The 23,120-nt window shown below is 41.9% G+C and overlaps 1 protein-coding gene across 2 annotated transcripts in view; it reads right to left on the bottom strand.

The window, feature by feature from the left end:
* STK16 (serine/threonine kinase 16) overlaps positions 1-23,120 on the bottom strand; it is a 391,131-nt gene that overhangs the window by 247,846 nt on the left and 120,165 nt on the right. For both annotated transcript variants that reach the window (XM_044078236.1, XM_044078237.1), the window contains one exon: positions 14,260-14,380. In XM_044078236.1, coding sequence (XP_043934171.1) covers positions 14,260-14,380 — 121 coding nt within the window. The remainder of the gene's footprint in view (positions 1-14,259; positions 14,381-23,120) is intronic.

The raw sequence follows: 23,120 nt of genomic DNA, 5'->3' as shown, positions 1-23,120 counted from the left end.
GCCCCAGATGCCAGGTGCCCTCTTGGATGGCTAAATTTGGATAAATGCCAAAGTTTCCAAATAGTAGAGAGCAAACACACAAAATAAACATGTATGTACATATATACAAACAAATACACCATAATAGATCCCCCCAAGCTAGCTGAAGATTGGTAAGTACCCTAGGAATACCTCAGAGGGGAAGGAGGGTGGGTAATCCTGACTGCAGATGCATTCCTCTCGGACATCTACATTTATGGTAGGTACAAAACTGTACTATGTCCTTCAAGGATGCATCTGCAGTCTTTACAAATGGGTAGAACACCATAGCTAAACTAGGGGAGGAGGAAATGAGAATAGATTATGGTGTAGTCAGGATCCCCTGCAAAACAGCAGTGGCAAAACCAGCACGGGATCTAGAGTATAGAGGTAAGTTATAATGCTTGGCAAATGTATGCACGGAGGTCCAAGTAGCAGCCTCTATAATGTCCTTGGTAGCCACTCCTCGTAAAAAAGCTGTGGTAGTGGCTGTAGCCCTTGTGGAGTGAGGCCTGATATTCTCTGGAGTTTTCTTTCCATGGTAGGAGTAACAAAATCTAATGCAATTTCCTATCCATTTGGAGATTGTCTGTCTAGAAATTGGTTTTCCTTCTTTTCCTGTTGCATATGCTACCAGAAGCTGGTCAGTTTTTCTATTGTTTTTTGTCCTGTCCAGGTAGTAGCGTAATTGTCTGTGTACATCCAAAGTATGTAAGAGCTTTTCCCCCCTGTTCTGTGGATTGGGGAAGAATGTAGGAAGGTGGATAGCCTGATTTAAAGAGACTCTGGATACCACCTTAGGCATAAATGTAGGATTTGTTCTCATGGACACTCTATCTTGATGGAAGATCAGGAAGGGTTGTACTGCCATTAATGCCTGTAGTTCAGAGACCCTTCTTGCTGAAGTTATTGCCAGCAGGAAAGCAGTCTTCCAGGATAAGTATTGCAATTCTGCTGTAGCTGCTGGTTCGAAAGGAGGTAGAGTCAGTTTTCTAGCACAAAGTTCAAGTCCCAAGCTGGCAATGGAGGTTTCCTGGGAGGTTTTACATTTTTAATTCCTCTCAGAAACTGTCTGAGCAGAGGATGTGAGAAGACAGGAGGATCCAAGCTGTATTCTGCTGAAATAGCTGATGCATGTATCTTGATGGAGGAATAGGACAGGCCTGTATGGAAGAGCTCCGCCAAGTACTCCAGGATGTTGGCTATGTTTACCAGTGTCACATCTTGCCCCTTTGCAGTATTCCAGATGATATATCTTTTCCATTTTGCTGCATAATTCTTTCTTGTTGAAGGTCTACGAGCCTCCAAGATTATGTCTTTAACCCTTTGGGATAAATTTGGGTTAATTGCTGTTATGTAATGTTCCAGGCAGTCAGCTGCAGAGTTTTTAGGTTTGGATGCAGAATGTTGTAGTTGTTCTGTGTCAGCAGTAATGGGATCAGGGGCAGTGTCCATATTTGTTCCCGAGACAAGCTCCTCAGCAGTGGATACCAATGTTGTCTTGGCCAGTCTGGGGCTATCAGAATGATCCTCGGACGTTCCTCTTTGATCTTGAGAAGCACCTTGTGCATCAAAGGAAGTGGTGGGAATGCATATGCTGTCAGGCTTTTCCAACTGAAGGATAGGGTGTCCACCTTCCAAGCAAGTGGGTGGTAGGTCCTTGTGCAGAATTTCTTCAACTGGTGATTGGATGGGGATGCAAACAAGTCTATTTGTGGTAATCCCCATTCTCTTGTGATGGTTTTGAAAATGTCCGGATGCAGCATCCATTCGTGGGCATCTGTTGTAGTTCTGCTTAGTATGTCTGCTAGAATGTTTTCCTTCCCTGGTACATAAATTGCCTGTAACTGAATGTTGTAGCTCAGAGCCACATCCCATAGGTCCAGTGCCAGCCGGCATAGAGGATATGAGTGTGTGCCTCCCTGTTTGTTGATGTACCACATAACTGTGGTGTTGTCTGTCCTTATCATCAACTGGCCTTCTTGGAGAAGAGGTCTGAATGCCTGGATTGCCAATTTTACTGCCATCATTTCTTTTAGATTTATGTGCAGATGCTGCTGGTCTTGAGTCCATAGGCCTTGAATGCACTTGCCCATCATGTGTGCCCCCCAACCGAGGTCTGAGGCATCTGTCGTGATGGTTTGTCTTGGTTGACTTTTGCAGAAGGGTAGTCCTGTGTTTGATTGACAGGCCTGAGCCCACCATAAGAACTCTTGCTTCAGGCATGGGATCATTGGAATTTTGGTTTCTAGGCTGTGCTTGTGCTGAGACCACAAATTCTTTAGGTACCACTGTAGCTTTCTCATATGAAGCCTGGCATGAGGGACCAGTATTATGCAGGATGCCATGAAGCCTAGAGCTTGTAGCACTTTTCTTGCAGTTAGATGGCTCTGCTTTGTTAATGCCAAGAAGTAGAGAGGAAGTTGCTCTTTCTTTTCTGCAGTTAGAAATGCCATTTGTTTTGATGTGTCCAGTTCTGCACCCAGGAAGGTTATTCTTTGGGATGGAATCAGTCTTGACTTTTTGGTATTGACTGTATATCCCAGAGCTTGTAGCAGGTAGATGACTCTTTGTAAGTCTTCTGTTAGTTTGTTTTTGTTGTCCGCTTGTATCAGGCAGTCGTCCAGGTAGGGATAGATTTTAATTCCCTGAAGTCTGCAATGAGCGATTACTGATGCCAGGCATTTCGTGAACACTCTGGGCGCAGTAGATAAGCCAAAGGGCAATGCTGAGAATTGATAATGCTCTGATCCTGCAAGAAATCTGAGGTATCTTCTGCAAATTGGTCTTATGGGGACGTGCAGGTATGCCTCCTTGAGATCTAGAGTTACCAGCCAAGACTCCTTGCCCAGCATGGGAAGAAGCTGCTGTAGGGTCAGCATTTTGAATTTTGGAACAATGAGGAATGTGTTTAAAGCGGACAGGTCTAGAATAGGCCTCCATTTGTTTTCTTTTCTTGGAACCAGGAAGAGCCTGGAGTAAAATCCCTTCCCTTGCTCCATAAATGGTACCTTTTCCACAGCTCGCATTCTTAATAATTGAGATATTTCTTTTAGAGCTTCTGTCCTTTGAGAAGGTGGTAGGTTTGGCATTCCTCTCTTTCCTGGTAGAGTATGGAAATGGAACCTGTAACCTTTGTCTATAGTCTGCAAAATCCATTTTCTCTTGTAATGCAGTGCCAGTTTCTTGAAAATAATGTTAGCTTTCCGCCTAAGGGTGCTTCTAGTTGTTCCCTGGTAGGCGGTGCCACCGCCAAATCACTGTGATTGAGTTGTTGTAGTGGTGGTGGCTGTATCCGTGCCTCGTTGGTTGTTACCCTGCCACTGGCGACCCCTGTAGGCACCCCTGGATTGGTTTCTGCCTCTAGAGCGCCTATTTCTGCCTCTTTGTGCCTTAGAGGAGTCCGGAAAGGACCAATTCTTGGAGGGCCAATTCCTGCTAAACCTTGGAGGTTGAACTTGTAAGAAATCTTTTACTGTTTGCACAGATTTTGCTTTCTCTTCCATCTTTTTTAGTACCTGCTGTGCGGGGGCACCAAATAAATTGACCTTGTCCATAGGTGCATCCAAAAGCTTAGATTTGACATGGTCTGGTAATGCCTGTTCCTTCAACCATGCATGCCTCCTGATAACTGTGCCAGTCATGGCTGATCTAAAGGAAGCCTCCAGTGCATCATAGCCACATTTTAAAGAATGGTTACTAACCTGCTGTATGTTATGTAACATTTCTTGAACATACTTTTTATCTAAAGATTCTTCAGAGGACAGCTTTTTAGTCAACTGGTCAAGCATAAACTCTTGATATTGAATCATATGAAATTGGCAGTTCAAAGCTCTAGCTGACAAAGTAGCAGAGGTGTAAACTTTTTTACCCCATCTCTCTAAGGACCTGGATTCCCTTTCAGAGGGGAGGGGGTTTTTAGAAGAAGTAGCTGCTACAGCTTTAGGGCCCTGGGAGATAGTCTGTGGATCTGCAAAAGGTGCCTTATATAAATGGTGATGAGTGTCCGGGACCCTGTAGTACCTATCGGGCTTAGCAGGAGCCGGAGGCAAAGTATCAGGAGCAGTGCAAGCATCATTAAATGCATCATCAACAACAGATAGAACTGGAGGTATAGCTAAAGGCCTATGCTGTGGCAAGTGTAGAAAGGTCCTAAGCCTTTTTCTAGAGTCTGAGAAATCTTGGCCCTGCCACTGAAATTGTTCCCTCATAGCATGCAAGGTTTCCCCGAAGGAAAGTTCCTCAGGAGGAGAGGCTGAAGGGATGGACTCCTCAGCATCAGAGTCTTCGTAAGGAGAATAAGAAGCCTCAGGAGGGTCTGTATGTTCTGAGTCATCAGAAGAATCATCTGTGGCTACTGGCTCAAGGGGCTCTGCTCTAGGCCTCTTTTCTGGAGGAGGGAGAGAGGCCCTGTCTGGATGAGGCTGGGCTCCACGAATTAAAGAGATGAGATCCTCTGCCAAAGAAAGCATATGGGAGCTGGTGCTGGGCCTGTGAGAGGGGGGCTTGGCAGGCACAGGTTTTGAAGTTTTGGCTGCTTTAGCCCTGGCAAAGGCCTTAATAGACATAGCTGGAGGAGGCCTAGCAGCTCCACGTGCAGGGGTAGAAATATCTAGGGGAATGGTATCTGATAAATCCTGTGAAATCGCAACAGAAGGTTGGATTTCAGAAGCCGTTTCTACCAGGATAGAAGAGGCCTCGGTAGAAGGCAAGTTATCGGCTGAAGAAAGAACCGCTTGCTCGGTTGCGCCGGAACCGAAGACACTCGTGGTTTGCTTAACCGCGGTTTCGGCGAAACCTCGGACCGCGAGTGTCGGTCCTTTTCTTTGCGCCTTTTGGTTATTTCCGTCGTCGGAGGATCCGACGGCATAATGTAGGCAAAATCGGAGCCGAAAATCTGCTCAGCAAAGTCCGGCGGCGTCTAAGCGTCCGTCGGTTAAAGAAGCACAGGCTAGACAAGCTGCTACGCCGTGGTCTGGGCCTAAACAATGTATGCAATAGGAGTGGAAATCTTTATGAGGTATTTGTTTCCCACAAGATAAACAGTTATTAACTTTCTCTGACATCGGCTGAGGCAAGAAAGAGTCCCCAACGGGGTACTTAGCTTTATAGAAGTCTTCGAAGTAGTACTCGGTAGTAGTAATCTCTGGATCTGACCGACCGGCACTTGCGAACAGCTTCTGCTTCGGGCGCCACGCGGCAAGAAAGAATGAGGAAAATGGCGTCGGCTGATGCCTTTATACCCGAAGAACTGCCGCAATGACGTCGGGTGAAGTGCGACACCAGCCGAAGCCAGACCCAGACTTTGGAATCCGGCCGACCGAAGGGTTGCCTGACGACAGGACAACCCATTTGTAAAGACTGCAGATGCATCCTTGAAGGACATCCTGCTGTTGAGCCTCTGCCCACTGATTTGGGGGTAGGTCTGGCCAACCGTTTGGGGTTAGTAAGGTGTGGAAGTGGAATCTGTATCCCTGGAGGACTATATTTAAAACCCACTTGTCCTGGGTAACATAATTTCCAGTTTTTTGCATGCAGGGCAATCTTTCCCCCTAAGGGTGCAGGCAGTAGAGCAGGGCTTGGAAGGTTTAAGGTTAAGTCATTGTGACATTTTTCCCTGGGGGGGGGTGTCTTACTAATTCCAGCTTTGGAAGTGGAAGCCCCCCACTGCTTAGGCCTGTATGTGCCTTGAGACTATAGCCTAGGTGTTCTGCTTTTCCTGGGTTAGGACTGAAGTCCTGGAAGAGGCTGGAAAGGACCAATTCTTAGAAGGCCAATGTCTACTAAATCTGGGAGGCTGTACTTGCAGGAAATCCTTAAAAGTTTGCATATATTTAGCTTTTCCCTCCATATTTTTAAGTACTCCTTCTGCTTTTTTGCCAAACAGGCGGTCTTGGTTTAAGGGAGCATCCAGTCATTTAGCTTTAACATGGTCTGGCAAGTATGCCTTCTAAGTATAGACCCAGTGACAGCAGCCCTGCAGGATGCTTCTAAAGAGTCAAAACCACATTGCAAAGTATGTTTACCAACTTGTTCAGCAGAATGCATTACATCCTGTAATTCTTTATGTTCAGCACATTCAGGAATCAACATCAGTTTCTGTTTAAGTAGTGCCATAATATGCTGTTGATACTTTAACATATGAAACTGGCAGTTTAAGGCCGTAATGGCCAAAGTAGTAGAAGTGTATACCTTCTTACCCCATCTGTCCAAGGCCCTGGAATCTCTATCAGAGGGGGTAGGATTTTTGGCAGTAGTAGCCTTAATGCCTTTAGGTCCTTGGGAAATGGTCTCTGGGTCCGCAGTAGGATTCTTGAAAAGGAACTTGAGAGAGTCAGGTACTCTGTAGTACCTGTCAGGTTTTCTGGGTGCCGGAGGTAAGGTGTCTGGGGCCAAGCTAGATTCCAAAAAGGCATCATCTACAATGTCCAGGACAGGTGGGATAGCTAAAGGCCTGTGTTGAGGGAGGAGTAAGAATTCCCTAAGCCTCTTTTTGGAGTCAGAGTAATCCTGGCTTTCCCAGCAGAAATGCCCCCTAAGAGTGTGCAAGGTTTCACCAAAAGAAAAATCTTCTGGAGGAGAAGCAGAGGGAATGTAATCCTCTGAATCAGAATCCTCATAGGTAGATAAGGGCAAATCCTGGTAATCAGAAGAAACAGAAATTTCAGAATCCTGATCAGAATAATCAGAAGGAAAATCAGTTCTAGGTCTCTTAGAGGGGGAAGGCTGGCTTCCCCTAAAGTAATAAGGTCTTCAGCCATTATTATCATTTGTTTTTTAGGCCTATGGGCCTGACCATGCGGTTTGGACGTTGGTTTTCTAGGCGTTGGTCGAGTTTTAGGCCTTGAAGAAGAAGATGACGTCAGTTTGAAATGCAAGTCTGTAGGCCTGAATACACCCTCAGAAGCCGGTGCCTGCACAGCGGCTCCAGACCCATCCAAAGAAGAGACATCCGCAGATTCCATAGTCGAAGAAGCATCTTGCAGCATACCGGATTCCGAATGGGACTCAGTAGATGCCTGCGAATCTGAAGTAGCGGGTATAAGGGACTGCGAAAGCGCCTCACTGAGTACCGGCGAACTGGCAACTAGCTTAGCGGAAGCATCGTTGGCAGTTTTGGACCTATGCGGTCTGTCTCTGTCTTTATCTTTACGTTTTTTCAAAATATCGGTAGTCTGATGGCTTACCAACGACACAGAGTAGCGGCAATCTCTGAGAGATATATCTGTCTCTCCAGCATGCTCTGTTAATGTCACAGGCTAGGTTAAGATTCCTACAGCAAGTGAGTCTTGAGCCATTTGACTTGCATATGTACAGCATACCAATCAGGGCAGGGGCACAGACTGCCATGTAGGATAGGCATAAGTCGCCTCTCAGCAGCCTATACAATACAGAATACAGTGACAAGGCTTTCAGTCTATCCACGCAAGTTATACCTCTCAAACGTACTGAATTCCTCGGTATTTCCTGTTTTGGGGGCAAAATAATACGGTGTCACGAATTCCCGAGTGGTTTCTTCAAATCCTCGTTTTGTTTTACTTCATTTTTAGCTAACACTGACATCATCACACATTGCTGGTGTATCCTGCAACATCACCAACATGCATGGGAGTGCGTGATGACATCAGCGTCATGAGACAGTGTGGCAGTGCCTGACTGCAAACCACAACAAATTCTACCTAAGTGCAAAAAGGCATTTATGTTGCAGCATTTTGACTAATGAAATTAATTAGTTATCACAAAATGTGCACCGCAATGACATTATTATGCATTCACATAGCTCACAATGTTTTAACTCCAGAATTAGGGGCAATGCAAACATAATTACAGAAAATGCCCTAAATTAGATATACATTTTTTTCAACACTGGCACTGTTAACTTAGGAATTTGACAGAAATGGAGGATGTTATTATTATAGAGTACAACGCCCCTTTTGGAATGTACCTCACAAGACATCTGCAGCAGCTGGAAAGGCCACAGAAGTACCTCACAAAGAGGATTACTGGCCTCAAACAAATGCCCTACACTGACCGTCTCAAAAAACTCGAGCTTTACTCCATAGCATATCGCCTACTCAGAGGTGATCTCTGCCTAACATATAAAGCTATGTCAAACCCACAGCTGTTGGACATGCTACACCTAAAGAAATCCCAATCCCTCCGAACTACACGCTCTAGGGACCTAAACCTAGTCACCACAATAAACAGGACATGCTGGAGGGACAGATTCCTGTCCCAGAGACTTCTCATACTCTGGAAAAGGCTACCCATCTATGTCAAACAAAGTTCCTCATTAGCTCTCTTCAAGAAAAATCTTGATGAGTGGATGGGAAATAGGAAATGCACCACGGGGATCACTTCTGTGTCTCTGCTCGACAGTGGCACAGGAAAATAACTTTCTTGGGTGGCGTAAGCCAGGGAACCTTGTTGGCTAGGCTTACTTAGGTTCATAGGTAGGTACTAGGTTATCGGCCTATGTGAATTAAAATGAACATGTATTTTTCTTAAGTAGATAAATTCTGCAACTACACTGGTTATCACTATTTATTAACTGCAATCCATAATCTTGAAAAAGAAATTTAGGATTGAAAGAGCAGAATTTTGAGGGAATGTCAGGGACGTCCCAAAAAATAGGGATGCTTACGAGATGTGTGACTACACAGTTTGTGAAAAAATAATAATTTCTGTACTTAAATAAAATTGTTCAGTTTCCACTGGATTAAACAAAATGTTAAATCAAACAAGCAAGTATAATTTTCTTTTTAAAAAAGACAGGAAATACTTCCTTTCCAACTGGCTTGAGCAAGGGAAATCTACTATCGTACTGTCGAATGGAAAAGTGCATCTTAACAGATGTGATACAACTGTTAGCCTGAAGTTTAACTATTTAGGGCATAGGCATATTGATGTCTTAACACACCTGTAGTTAATGTGCGTCCTTCTATAAGTTGTGAAATCTGCTTCTCAAACTTGGTGACCCTATGAAAAAGACGTGGGGAGGCTGACAGGAGAACATGGATGTTACAGTGTTTATTCTAGCAACAACTACGAAGCAAGAGATCTACTTTCTTTGTCACTCCTGAGTACGACAAAGGAAACAACCCCACTACAGAAACTATAAAAGGGTTCCAGATCTCAAGTCACTGCCCATCTCAACATATTCAGAGCAGAAGTTTCCCTATCACAAAATTGTGAAGCCAGTCCTTCCACAAGTACTGCATCTTAAAGCCCTTGACTAGTCAGTAACCGTAAACAAGGGGGAAAAGCTTTGGGGTCAGCAATTTTTGGAACATTTGCTTACAGAGTGCGCAGAATAAAGACTCCATCGGATGTTTTTAAAGTTATTTTGCAGTCAATAACCTTTTGTGTGTGTACATGCTTCTGTACATTTGCTATCGACTGCTGTCTAAAATGAGGCAGCAGTGAAGCTGCAGCCAAGGTAGCTCCTAGCGCTTTGCATGTTCAGGCTTTGCAAAGTTTATTGAGGCACTCTGGTTTATCTCACTGAAGAAGTCTTGCTTCAAGACGAAAACGCTAATCTGTGTGGTTTTATAAAAGTTTTGTCTCCATTGGTGGCCTGGACCTTTATTTTATTGTACTCTCACTGAAATGTTTGACCATCGCTAGAAAGGGCACACTACAAAAAAATGTGTAATCTGGTGAGTACCTTGGGCTTGTCACCTATTTTATGCAGAAAAAATAAACATCCCATTTTTCTGGAAATGTACTTCTTACACACCTCTGGATCTAGGAACCTTGACTTTCTCTGCTTCTTGGTGGTAGTGCTACTGACTGGAAGAGTTTGCAAATCACAGACAGCCCCAAGTCCAAAGTCAACTCCAAGTCTACTCTGGTGACACAGTCACTGACACAGGCAACAGACTGATCAATGGAAGTACTGCAAGTTGTCACTGGCAAGAAAGGGCAAAATCATGGCCAGGTAAGGGAACATCAGAACCATGGCAATCATTTAGCACAGGAAATCTGTACAAAACCTAAAATAACGAGGGACAAAAGACCAAAAATAATGACAGATTTTAAATACTGTTCTTATAAACTTAAATAGTTGCTAAAATAACAGGACTTATGTTAACATGCATTTTCTTCAGGATATGAAGTCTAAAACAAAATAGAGGTCATTATTTAGTGTCTTCAGTCCTCAGTGATTTGCCAGAAAACCACATTTTTTTATGAAGAATAGACCAACATTAAGAGGCAAAAATCTGGACATTCTGCGAAAATCTGGACAGTTGGGAGGTGTGATTTTTTACTCCAATTTTATGCCTGTCCCTCTTAGTCCCTCCTTGAAATTGGTGACTTTTGGAGAAAATATGAATTACACTTAATAAATAATGACGATAACTAGAGTTACTGACTTCTTTTACTTCAAAAAATGTATATTAATTCACATTCTCTTACTCTGTCATTATCTCAAGTTAGCAGTACTAATATTTTAGAAGTGCCCCTGATCGTCCTTATTTATTTCTGGATTCATCCTCGATTCTGTTGAAATGTGTCCCTGACTGGTTCAGTGCTACATGTGGAACACTACTGCACATACTGGTGAACAACTTACTAACAGCTTCACTTGGTATTTCACAATTCCACTGGAGTGGGCGGGTTACATAACTATACACGCACATTTTATGTTAACTGAAGTCCAGATTTTTGGCCAGTTGTACCACTTTTCATGGGCCTTTGTCCAGATTTTTGATGTTTCTAGGTTGAGTGGTATGGTTTGGAGGCACTGTATTTTCTTGGTGAGAAATCTCTGCGTTCTCTCCAACTGCTGCAGGTGTCTGGTGAGGTACATGCAGAAGGGAGCATTGTCCTTAATTAATGGTCTGATGAGGGATGAGTACATAGGAGTCATAACATCCTTAGACCTGGATGCAATGTCCTTACTTATGAGATGCATAAAGAAGGCTTCCCTTACCATTGTGGAAACTTGGTGGTTGAATTTCAGATTGCCATCTACCTGTGTTCTCAGATCTCACACCACTGGGTTTGAACTTACGAGGGTGCTATCAATACTGTAATTAGCAGGGAAGTCCACTTTGCCAAAGGGGATAATAATGCACTTTTTTGCATTTAGTTTTGCACCATGGCTTTGGCACCAGTCGTTTGTCTATGTTACCCTCCTGTAATATGTTAACATTGTTTGAGGACTCAATAATTGCACCCAATTTGCAATCATCAGTGAACTTAGTAAGCCAAAGGCCGTCTAAGCCTGGACTTCCAAGAAATAGATTCCAAACAGTAAAGGGTCCAGCATAGATCCTTGTGGTGCACCACTGGTGACAGGTCTACCGGTAGAGGTGAAGTCACCAATTTTGACAGTATGTGTTCTGTCAGTGAGCCAACTGGCTACCCATCTAGTGTCATAAGGGTTAATCTCCAGCTAGGATAGTTTCTTAATACCTGGGTGGGGGACTGTGTCAAAAGCCTTGGCTAGGTCAAGATAAGCAGTATACACTGTCTTACCTTCATCCAGGACTTTGGAGACTTTCTCGAAGAAGTCTAATAGGTTTAATAAGCATGATCTACCCTTAATGAAGCCAAACTGGGTTGGGTCTAGAGTTTGAAGGTTGCCTATGCCCATATTGATAGGTTCCATTATGATTCTTTCCATGGCCTTGCAGATGAGGCTGGTTAGTCTTGTGGGTCTATAGTTCCCAGGGTCAGTTGATTGCCCCCCCTTTGTGTAAGGGGATTACTGTTGCTCTTCTCCACTCTGCTGGAACAAAGCCAGTTCTCGGGCTATGGTTAAAGAGAATGCCATGTGGGTCTGCTAGATCCTATTTTAGACTGCTTAATAAGCAACCTGAGAAGTTATCTGGTCCCATGTGTGCGTTTCTGTATGTAAATACATAGTTTTATATGAATGTGTGTATGTGTTTATATATATGTATGTATGTGTAAATATATATATATATATATATATATATATATATATATACACACACACACATATGTATGTATGTATATATATATATATATATATATATATATATATATATATATATATATATACATATATATCAGTAGTGTTCGAAAGACATGCATGCGTAAATGGGCGTGCCTTCGTTGAAGGTTGGGCATCGAGCTGGCACCTCGGCATTTCGTAAAAATCTACTGCCAATCATTAGTGGACCGGAGTTCCGCTGTGGTGACCCCTTAGAAGCACAAACAGGGCAGTGATGACACCCAACTCCAGCTGGGTCATCAAAAAGATCTTCATCACATTTTCCCAATCCAATGGTAGAACAGGGCTATGCACTGACCTGGAATACCTGAGTGACACAGCCGAAGCTAGTCTAGAATGTAACATTTTTAATAACTCATACTCCAAGAAGAAGCTACCTATTCCTATACTTGGATCTGTGATGAGAAACCAGAAAGTTTGGGTCTGGTAGTAACTGTAAAAGTTGCAGGAGGCAAGAGTACAGGCACAAGAAGGCCCCAGTTGAGTGGGATGGAAGTCTCTATTTTGGATATCTTGACTAATGATGTGTATGATTCTCTGCCCTCCAGGTGTTTATGTTTCTCATTTCTTTTTGGGGCAAGAATCTTCCTTTGCAGGGTTTGCCTGAACTAGACCTTTGAGGATGGGTTTGTTATATCGGTACAAACAAAAAGATCTCTTGTTAAAGACTTTACAAATACAGCCTCTTGATGTTATTTCAACCATTAAGGCCTTGAACATTGTCCAGTCAGACTCCACATCCTGAACCTTTCCAGGTATGCGGAAGAAGCTCTTCCTGAAATGGCAATTCATCCTGCATTGAAGCAATTCTAAACATTTCTACAGCATCTGCACTGCATATCTTGTTTTCCAAAGCCTATCCAACCACTGTCCCACTTGCCTGAGATCTGAATCAACTCAACACCAAGTGGTACTCATTTGATAACTCACTAACTCTCTTGATCTGAATGCCCAAATTAAATGAACTACAAAGTCTTCACTGATCTCTGGCCAAAGGAGCTAGGGTACAGAGTACAATTATGAGCATCTCTGTGTTCAAACATGGTGCTTGTTATGGACAGTCTATGACTGGCATGGAAATTCAGAACTAATTCATCACTCAAGTTCATATTAAGCAAGTTGTTCTTCTCAAACACACCTCCCAGGTATCTCCATTACTCCCAGAACAAGAACAAAGTAAAATACTCCAAATACCTGTTAGGTGTGTGCAGATGTGCATACAGTTTTTTTTTTCAGTAACTTGTAGTTGCAATGTGGCAACCTTCCATCAAATAGCTAAATTTCCAAATGTACATTATACAGCCAACAATTGTAAATACTCCTATACTTGCACAGGGCCGCTCCTAAGAACCAGCTCAGAGAAGGAGATATCAACTGCACTTGTGAAGTATGGCTTCAAACAAAAAAAAAATGCTACATTTCAGCCTCCCAATAAGCACTAGCTCCCCTTCCTCATGTCCCAAGAGCTAACAGATAGTTTCTATTACCAGAGTCCATTTCATAGAATCATAGGACTTAGAAGGCAGCTAAGCCACATGGCCATTCCCTGCTTGAAAGTACTCACCCTTAGGACTTACCTTATTTTGCAAGGAGGGATAGATCAGTTATGCCAGGGGGGGATTTATGAATACTGCTCTTTATCCGTCCTGTTCCTGACACTTACCTGGCACAATTACAGATCACAAACTTTCTCAGTGCAGCTTTGTTGTGCTATGCATGCCACTTAGATAACAGGCATCCAATTAAGGTTTTGGTTTACCTTGTTCAAGGGAAAGGTTTTTTTTTTTTTTTTTGCTTCTTTAATAGGACCATTATGGGAGTACATTTTGAATCTCTTTCTGGTCACTCTTTTCAAATCCCTTTACCAAAGGTGACCCTACCAGTAGCAAAAAGCTCCACACAACATAGATCCAAAGTCACACAGACATGATTACTTTTCACTAAAACATGGTCAAGCTCCCAAAAGGGGAACTTTTAAAGTTGTGAAATGAAAATACTATATTAAAAAGGACTACTCTTTCATTAAATTTCAAGACAATGCTGCTTTACTGCCTTTCAAGCTAGGCTTACTAAAAAGGACATACCACAGCTGAATGTGCCAGTACAGCATCCTGAACATTTCAAACAAACGTGGCAAATCATTTTAGAGACAGAGACCTTTAGTGATTGGAAGCAAAAATATCAAGAAAAAAGGTCAGTTACACAGGTACAATTTTCTTGAAAATGGTCAGTACAAACAGAGTTTGTCAGATTACCTGAATAATCATAGCTTCACGGGATCCCTTGATTTCAATACGAGCCTTGTTCATGGATCCAAGGTCCATTAGAACTGGTCTGTCATCTTCATCTAGCAATACATTGGTTGGCTTAATGTCTCTGAAAACCAAAATAATTTACCATTTTTTATTTTTACATAGTACATTTATTGCTCAACATTTATACACGATACCATAAAAATGTAGCACATAAAAATACAATCTGGTGGATATGGAGATATGATAAATTCTGTGCTGAATGAAAGAGGTGATTCATTATTTCAGGTTCTGTAAACTGCATTTTTGAGTATATTAGAAGGTGATATGGTTTGTTTGGTTTAATACATTTAAAACACTGTCATCTTTTGACTTTATGTTTCGTCATAAAGGAACCAGTACCCTGAACATCCATAATGTGTATGAGAATCCAAACACATTAAAAATTATTAAACCGTGCAAAATAACTTACTTATCAGAATTTGATTCTAGAAAAAGCTCATTGCTAACAGCTAAATTCTGATCAGTGTCTAAAGGGAACAATTTTAGTGGCAGAGCATCTTTCTTCTTCTTTCGGCTTTTCCCGGTTAGGGGTCTCCACAGCGGATCACCTGTCCGCTCATAACTGGCAGTAGAGGTTTATGGTGTTGAGTTGCCAGCCCGGCACCCAACCTTCTATGGAAGGCACACACACGCACACACACACACCTAGGGCCAATTTAGAGTGTCCAATCCGCCTACAGAATGTCTTTGGGATGTGGGAGGAAACCCACGAGACCACAGGGAGGACATGCAGACTCCACACAGAAGGCAACCCAGCCAAGGATCGAACCGGAGAACCTCTTGCTGTGAGGTGACAACGCTAACCGCTGCACAACCGTGGCCACCCTAGTGGCAGAGCATCTTTAAATCTTTAAATTAGTCCAATTCATATATAAGACTGCTGAATAGCCAGCACGATGCAGCAGAAGGTACATGATTAAGTGTATTATGCAAGACCTTGCTTTACTATTTACCTTACAGGAAAAGCTCAAATATGAGTGCTGAATGCATAGCAAGCCTGTTATTACGTTCAAGATATATACTACATGTGACACCCATACACTGGCCCAGTAATCAAGGAGCCTCAATCCTCACCACTAACACCAGTGAGGGGTGTCCACATTGGGAAGGATACCAAGTACACACACAGTAAAGTACAATTTCCCTTAAGAACACACAGAGACTGCAGTCAGTCTGGGGCTGGTTTCTCCCTTTCTCTCCAGATCTCCAATAAGACTCCCCACTGGCACAGCTATAAGGTACAGATATCTGCCTAATGGTCAAGCTAAAACCTCCAGCACCCTCTCTGTCCAACCAGTGCTTCATGTCCCTGCCCAAGTAGCTGACACACACACCCACTTTAAGATACGAGTTTATACAAACACTCCTGGGGAAGGCTGGCACAGGTTCTCCAGCTATGCCCCTTCTTGCCAGTCTATAAGGTAGTACCAGCTGCCACCAGCCACTAATATCAGCTACTAAAAAGGCCCTTACCAAAGGGTGACCAATTTCACTGTGAATGGATTAGCCACAAGTTGTTGAGGAAGAAGCCTTAAAGGTGCTGAATTATTTTACTTTCCTTGGATAGGAGTAACACAAAACAGCAAGACTATTGGAGTGACTTTGTACAGTATCACTATATACATGCAATGTACTCTAGAGCTTAAATTATCTCTACACAAAACAGCCACATTTGAAAGGTTTAAAAATTTAATAATAATTAATAAAAACACAAGACAATACTTCTTACTACGCAGTGCTAGTCAACAGTTCAGACATCACAGGAAAATGCTTAAAATAATACTGTAGAATAGTTCTGACATAAATATAGAAAAAAGCTAGACTAGACTTACTATTTTCTGTCTTTTCTTAAGAGCAATCACAGTTCTAAATAAACTTACATATAGAGTAAATGCAGAGTACTAGTGAGTTGCTGTCAGCTTTTGACAAAATCCAAAATGCACTCTCTCTCTCTCTCTGAGACATTCTTTTAAATTGATAATGCATCACTGCTGGCTCATTTTAGATTATATCATTTTTCTCTGGTTCCCAGGCTAACAGAAACTCGGAGTTTAACATATATTTGATCTTGCACCTGGTCAAGAAACCACAGCAATTAAAGACATTATATATGTAAAATCTAGCAATTATTTCTGGTCTCAAAATAATATAAAGAATCTGCTGGTCCAGACACCACAGCTCCAAGTTTGAGATCAGTCATACAATGCTTGACTTATCCGTTTTCTTCCAGCAGAGTGCACTGTTGTTGCATTTTTGACATTCAACATTTAACACAATTTTCTTACATTTAAAAGAACAAGCCTGTGGCTTACATTAATATTTACAAATGACAGAATTATCTACAAAATTCTATCTAGCTAGACTGGCAGCCTTCCCACTACCCATAACAGAGACGTGCAGCTTACAAAAGTATACTGGTAGTCTCAACACATTTGACAAACTATGCCCAGTAAATCAATCAACCACATGACTTCAACGAATTATCTGATACCATCTACCTTCCACAAAAAATTCAGGTAACACAAAAGAAAAACCCTGTCTCCTTGGAAGTATGAAAGGCAGAGCTCAGAAAAAGAATACGCAACAAAACAATTCTCAAAGATGACATTCACAGTGAGAAGGTAGCATTGTTTGACAGTTTGTTACCTTACACACCTACATCAGCACTGGGAGGCCAGGAGTTTGAGACACCTGCTTTATGGCCTGACTCCTCTTCTGAAAACCATTAACCAGGTTCTGTGAGGGCTGAAGATATGATCTGTGTAGCTAGAAAGGTATCCAAAAGCTCACTTCTCAAGAGTGGATAGCCTCAGCCATGCCATGTTGCACATGCACATTTCTGATCTGTCAGCACAGTCACACTTGCAGCCAGCCACATGATATCCCACTTTGGCCACAACAGTTAAGCCTGTCCAGTTCTTTTAACCTAGACCCCGGCAGAGAAAAAGTATTTCCAGCATCCACAAAGTGTAACTGGAACCTAGAGATGTAAGACAGACAGAGTCAAGAGCCACATGTACAGAAATGTTTGTAGAACTGAATGGCTATAGTTGGAAAAAGACAATAAACTTGCTTTCTAGAGTGCATGTAACTGGAAGTACAGGAACATAATTCACAGTGTAAATGATAAAATGAAACCAAAATAAATCATCTCACTTCAAGGAAAAACTGGATGCAAAAATTAACTTTATTGCTTACTGTGAATGGATTAGCCGCAAGTTGTTGAGGAAGAAGCCTTAAAGGTGCTGGATTCTTTTATTTTCCTTGGATAGGAGTAACCCAAAACAGCAACACTTAAACAGAAGATCAGGAATTACTGCTGACGTAGGAAGGATTTATCTTTTCCATTTTAATAGTAGACAAGGTCATGAGCTGACTATAAACACATTATTGGACTGAATAGCAGCCAAAGAATGTGAATTTGATGATTTTTCATACTTAATTTATAAGGAACAGAACAGTTTGTAAATATATGAAACAAGGTGCATCTATTAAGAGACCTCAGAAGGTTTTATTGACTAAGGCCTACAAACGAAGGCCTGTACATAATCAAGAATACTCACAGAAGACCTGACCTTACCAAAAGGTATGGATGCATGCACAGCAAGTAAATTAATAGTACACAGTTAAAAGAATTAAATCAGGAAATGGATGTGCAAATAAAAAAAATCAAAAATGAGACAAAATAAGAATATCCTGCAAACGTAAAGGATATAAAAAGACAGCCATACAACAATGTCATATAAAAATTGTCACCAGAGAATAGAGTGTGCCACTGAAATTCTAGCACCATGTAATGGTGTGGGTACAAAAATGACCATGGTCTTGCTTTTAATAACTTTTGAAGAAATGCGTGGTAGAAGATAATTTTTCTATGATGTGTATAAGAAAAAACAATACACGCTCAAAAGAATGTGCATGCTGCTGAAAAGAAATATGAAATAAACAGTGCCAATAAACATCTATGGTAGGTGCTAGTGAAGTGAAAAAAACATATACAGTGAAGTCTGAAAATGTCTCTGAGACATTGAAACAATGCAAGTTGGAGTGCTGGCAATAAATGTTGAGAATTTAGTAAGCAAAATGTTGCATTTAAGCCAAAGTTACAAAATGCAACATTCCACCTGAAGGTAATTTTAATGGTCTAGGATACAAAGGCATGAAAAAAGAAGCTGAGTACACATCGTTAATATATTTTGGGCAGTGAGTGGAGCCACTGAGAAATCTACAGATGTGAATATACAAATAAAATGAACAAGCTCTATCTTTAAAATCACTGCAAGTAGTTTTTATAAAATGTTGGGTTATCTGGCCAGTCAGAAACTAAAAATGATAAAACAAATTCACTGTAAAAACAGAGTGACAGTGCACAGAAGCAGCCATACAGTCACACAGACACCTCAAATACTGTACACAGTCACAGTAACAATATCTTTCAGAATTATAATCTCATTTATTTACAGACTTTGTAAGTTTGCCAGAAAAAATATCAAGTACCAGTAAAACCTGAGGCTATGCCAGTAATACATTCCTGCATGAAAGTACCAGCACTTCTTAGTAATACGACAAAAATGAAATGAGATAAAGTGAACTGAAACCATTACAATCAAAGGAATGAATCCCTACTGTCAGTGTGACACTCTGAAGGTCCAGTATAAAGTTACCTGCATGGTCAGACAGTAGTGTCTTAAAGAAGACACAAACGTTTCTACAGTATAAAGGGTCTCAAAAGAAGAAATCATGTTTGCATGGGTTAGAGGGAAAAAAATAAGATTGATCCTAGCTCTGAAGGGCTTGGCTTAAGAGGAAATGGAGGGAAATGTATAGAAATATCTGTCTATTTGTGTGCTAGCACATGTAGCCCAATCTACAGAGGAAGGATCGGGGAAAATAAACTTGCACATTTGGTCTTTGTCAATGAGACAACGAGATACACAATGGAGTGTCAGTGGTGAAGGTATCAGGAGACAAAGACCAAGTCCATCTGCCAAGTCTCCTCTAGAATGTGGGTCACTGCTACAAAATGCTGGAACTTGAAGACCCATTACCACACTCTTACAGCCTCCTCACACTAAGGATTACAAAAGTATATTACCTTGTTTGCTGATATACTAAGCAACTGCCATGTTGTTTGATAGAACAGAAATATCTCCCTGTGGAAGTCCTGAAATGCTAAGAGTGAAACAGTTGCAGTTTCCAAGATAATGATGTGCAGCTTTGAAAACAGGCAACTTGATTGGTTTGCCTGTTGTAGTGTCTCCCCTCCACACCCTAAAACAGACATGTCAAATGGTGACTGAGGCCTAATTAATCTGGAGTTGAAATGGTCTCCCTGAATGTAGATTGGGGGGGGGGGGGGGGAGTCACGCCTCAAATGCAGGTTAAGTTTATGGAAAAGTGAAATGGAATGAAGTAAGGCTCAAAAGGTGATTTAATTGAGTTCTTCCAAAGGGTCACTTAAGTCACAGGTAAAGAACATATATTCATTCTACACTACCTACATACCTAGACCTTGCCAAGGCCTATAACACCATCTCCCTATGGTGGATTTACAAACAAACTGTCCCAGCTCAACATCAATGCTACAAAGCATGTGGGACAGCAAACTGGCTATCTAACAGAACTCGTACCATTAACATCAGGAGTATTTGCTCTAGAAAAAAAAATGTCACCAGCAGTCCCAAGGGGCTCTGTTATGGGCTCACTTCTCTTTGGTATATACTTATCTGACATGAAATCTAATATCAAGGGGCTACAGATAACCAATTTCATTGAATACAACATACCTTTAGCATGTACCTCTCTAAGCAACTAAACCAACATGACAGACTTCAAAGTTTCCTCATCAAAAGTATATCCAGTCTTGGAAATCCATAGGTAGTCTGATAAGACTAAAAGCTCTATCCCTCTACTCAGTCTCATATAGGCTTCTGAGGGGTGATCTCTATTTAGCCTTTAGTCAATGAGCCCCTCGTTCTTTGAACTCCTTCACCTTAAAAAAAAAGCAGTGGTAAAGCAAACACTCTATAGTACCTGAAACTATACGCCACCTTAACACTACCAGCTGGCTTGACAGGAACCTAATGCAATATAACCCAATTTCTGTAAAAAGTTCCCCTTACACATCAGAGTACTTCCCTGGCGGTATTAAACTTGGTCTGGATGACTGCATGGGTGATCACAAATTTTCACCTGGATATATACAGAAAATATACTTAATGCTGTATGCTGTTAATCCCCCATCAGTACTGGGTGACTTCCTTAATAGCTGCCTTTTGGCCAAAAGCTTAGTAAGAACCTACAAACCAATGACATCTTGGGATCACTGGCCATAAACTGCCAGAAAGCACAACACCCAAGGCTTTCCTCAAACAATCTTCTACAGTAAAAGACTATGCTAACGAAACTGAAGCAACTACCTGCTGAAGAACAGACTGTGCTAAGGCAGAATGGATCACACATTGTGATATCAAAGATGCCTCCTATGAATGTGACGGACAAGAAATGGAACTTTGTGAGCTTCGCTGTTAATTATCAGGTTAACATGAAATAGCAAGAGACTAGTCATCTAGGTATGAGAAAATCTTGGCTGACTGCAGTCTTGCATGAGCTGCTGCCACTGATATGCGTCTGGTGAGCACACTATAGGCAGAGATGAGTCCAAAAGGTACGGTTCTGAATTAGTAACAACTGGCTCTAAACTGAAAGTGCATAAACTATCTTGACAATTATGATGAGGAGGGAGGCATTCTGACATCAAAACAGCCCATCTATTCCCCTTCTGACAAATAAGATAAGGAAGGACTGACTGAGTGCCAAAATTTAATAGGTTTGGTTCTTTAAAGGAATTTAGGCCACTGAGATCTAGAATAGGGTTGAGGTCCTTTGTTTTCCTTGGTACCAAAAATCATCTTCGTCATCATCACTCAATCAAATCAATCAATCAATCCCCTTTTCCCCCATTTTCTAAATGTGGTTGGGTTGTCATGTCAACTGTAGCCATTTCCTTTGATTCAATGACAACTCAGAAATTCTTGCCGCCAAACTACAAATTAGTAAAAATAAATGTATCTATATCATCTGTATGTACATTCCTCCAGATAATAATGTAACCACACTTGAAGATACCCTTAACTGGTTAACATGTCACTACCCCCAAGAATCCATACTACTTGGAGACCTCAACACTGACTGGAACACCTGTTCCTCTAACTCCCCAACAACCCATGTCAACCTGCAAGCATTCTTACAATCATCACAACCCCTATCAGGATAGGTAAAACAAACTAAAAAGAAAGCATACTTGATTGGATACTTATAAATAGTCATCCCCAACTGCACAACTCTGGGACCCTCCCTGATGACCTAAGCGATCACCTTCCCACCTATATTATTAACCACAAAGCCATTAACCACCAACAACCCTTACTTAGAATGGTACGAAAAGTACAGTTTTGTACCTACCATAAATGTAGATGTCCGAACTGGATAGCATCTGCAGTCATAACAACTGGGTTGTCCTGTCGTCAGGCAGCCCTTCGGTCGGCCGGATTCCAAAGTCCGGGTCCGGCTTCGGCTGATGTCGCACTTCACCCGACGTCATCTCTGCTGGTCTTCGGGTATAAAGGCATCAGCCTACGCCATTTTCTTCAGTGTTTCTTGCCCCAGATGCCAGTTGCCCTCTTGGAAGGCTAAATTTTGGGTAAAAATGCCAATGTTTCCCAAAGGATAGAAGGCAAACACAAAAAATAAGCATGTATGTACATATATACAAACAAATACACCATAAGAGACTCCCCACCAGCTAGCTATTAGGAGGGTAAATACCTAGGAGTACCACAGAGGGAAGGAGGGAGGGTAATCCTGACTGCAGATGCTATCCAGTTCAGACATCTACATTTATGGTAGGTACAAAACTGTACTATGTCCTTCATGGATGCATCTGCAGTCATAACAACTGGGTAGAATACCATAGCCAACTAGGGAGGAGGAAGAATAGATTATGGTGTGGTTAGGATCCCTTGCAGTACAGCAGTGGCAAACCCTGCTCGGGATCTGGAATACAGAGGTAAATTATAATGCTTGGCAAATGTATGCACGGAGGTCCAAGTAGCCGCCTCAATAATGTCCTTGGTTGCCACTCCTCGTAAGAAGGCTGTGGTAGTGGCTGTTGCTCTTGTAGAATGAGGTCGTATGTTCTGTGGAATTGGTTTTCCATGGAAGGAGTAACAGAATCGTATGCAATTTCCTATCCATTTGGAGATTGTCTGTTTGGAAATTGCTTTTCCTTCCCTTCCTGTTGCATAGGCTACAAAAAGCTGGTCAGTTTTTCTGTTACTTTTGTTCTGTCCAGGTAGTAGCGTAGCTGTCTGTGTACATCCAAGGTATGCAGCATTCTTTCCCCTCTGTTTTGTGGGTTGGGGAAGAAGGTAGGTAGGTGGATTGCCTGGTTTAGGGACACTCTGGATACCACCTTAGGCATAAATGTAGGATTAGTCCTCATGGACACTCTGTCTTGGTGGAAGATTAGGAAGGGTTGTACTGCCATTAGGGCCTGAAGTTCAGAAACCCTCCTTGCTGAGGTTATTGCCAGTAGGAAAGCAGTTTTCCATGAAAGATGCTGTAGGTCTGCTGTTGCTGCTGGTTCAAAAGGTGCAGTGTCAACTTTTCTAGCACAAAGTTCAAATCCCAAGCTGGCAGTGGTGGTTTCCTAGGAGGTTTTACATTCTTGATCCCTCTGAGGAACTGCCTGAGTAGAGGATGTGAGAAGACAGGTGGATCAAAGCTGTATTCTGCTGAAA

Source organism: Protopterus annectens, chromosome 7.part0, assembly GCF_019279795.1.
Source record: "Protopterus annectens isolate FY-2018-M chromosome 7.part0, PAN1.0, whole genome shotgun sequence".
NCBI classification, from domain to species: domain Eukaryota; kingdom Metazoa; phylum Chordata; order Ceratodontiformes; family Protopteridae; genus Protopterus; species Protopterus annectens.
The sequence above is the reverse complement of the archived record's forward strand: the minus strand, read 5'-3'. Positions and strand labels throughout refer to the sequence as shown.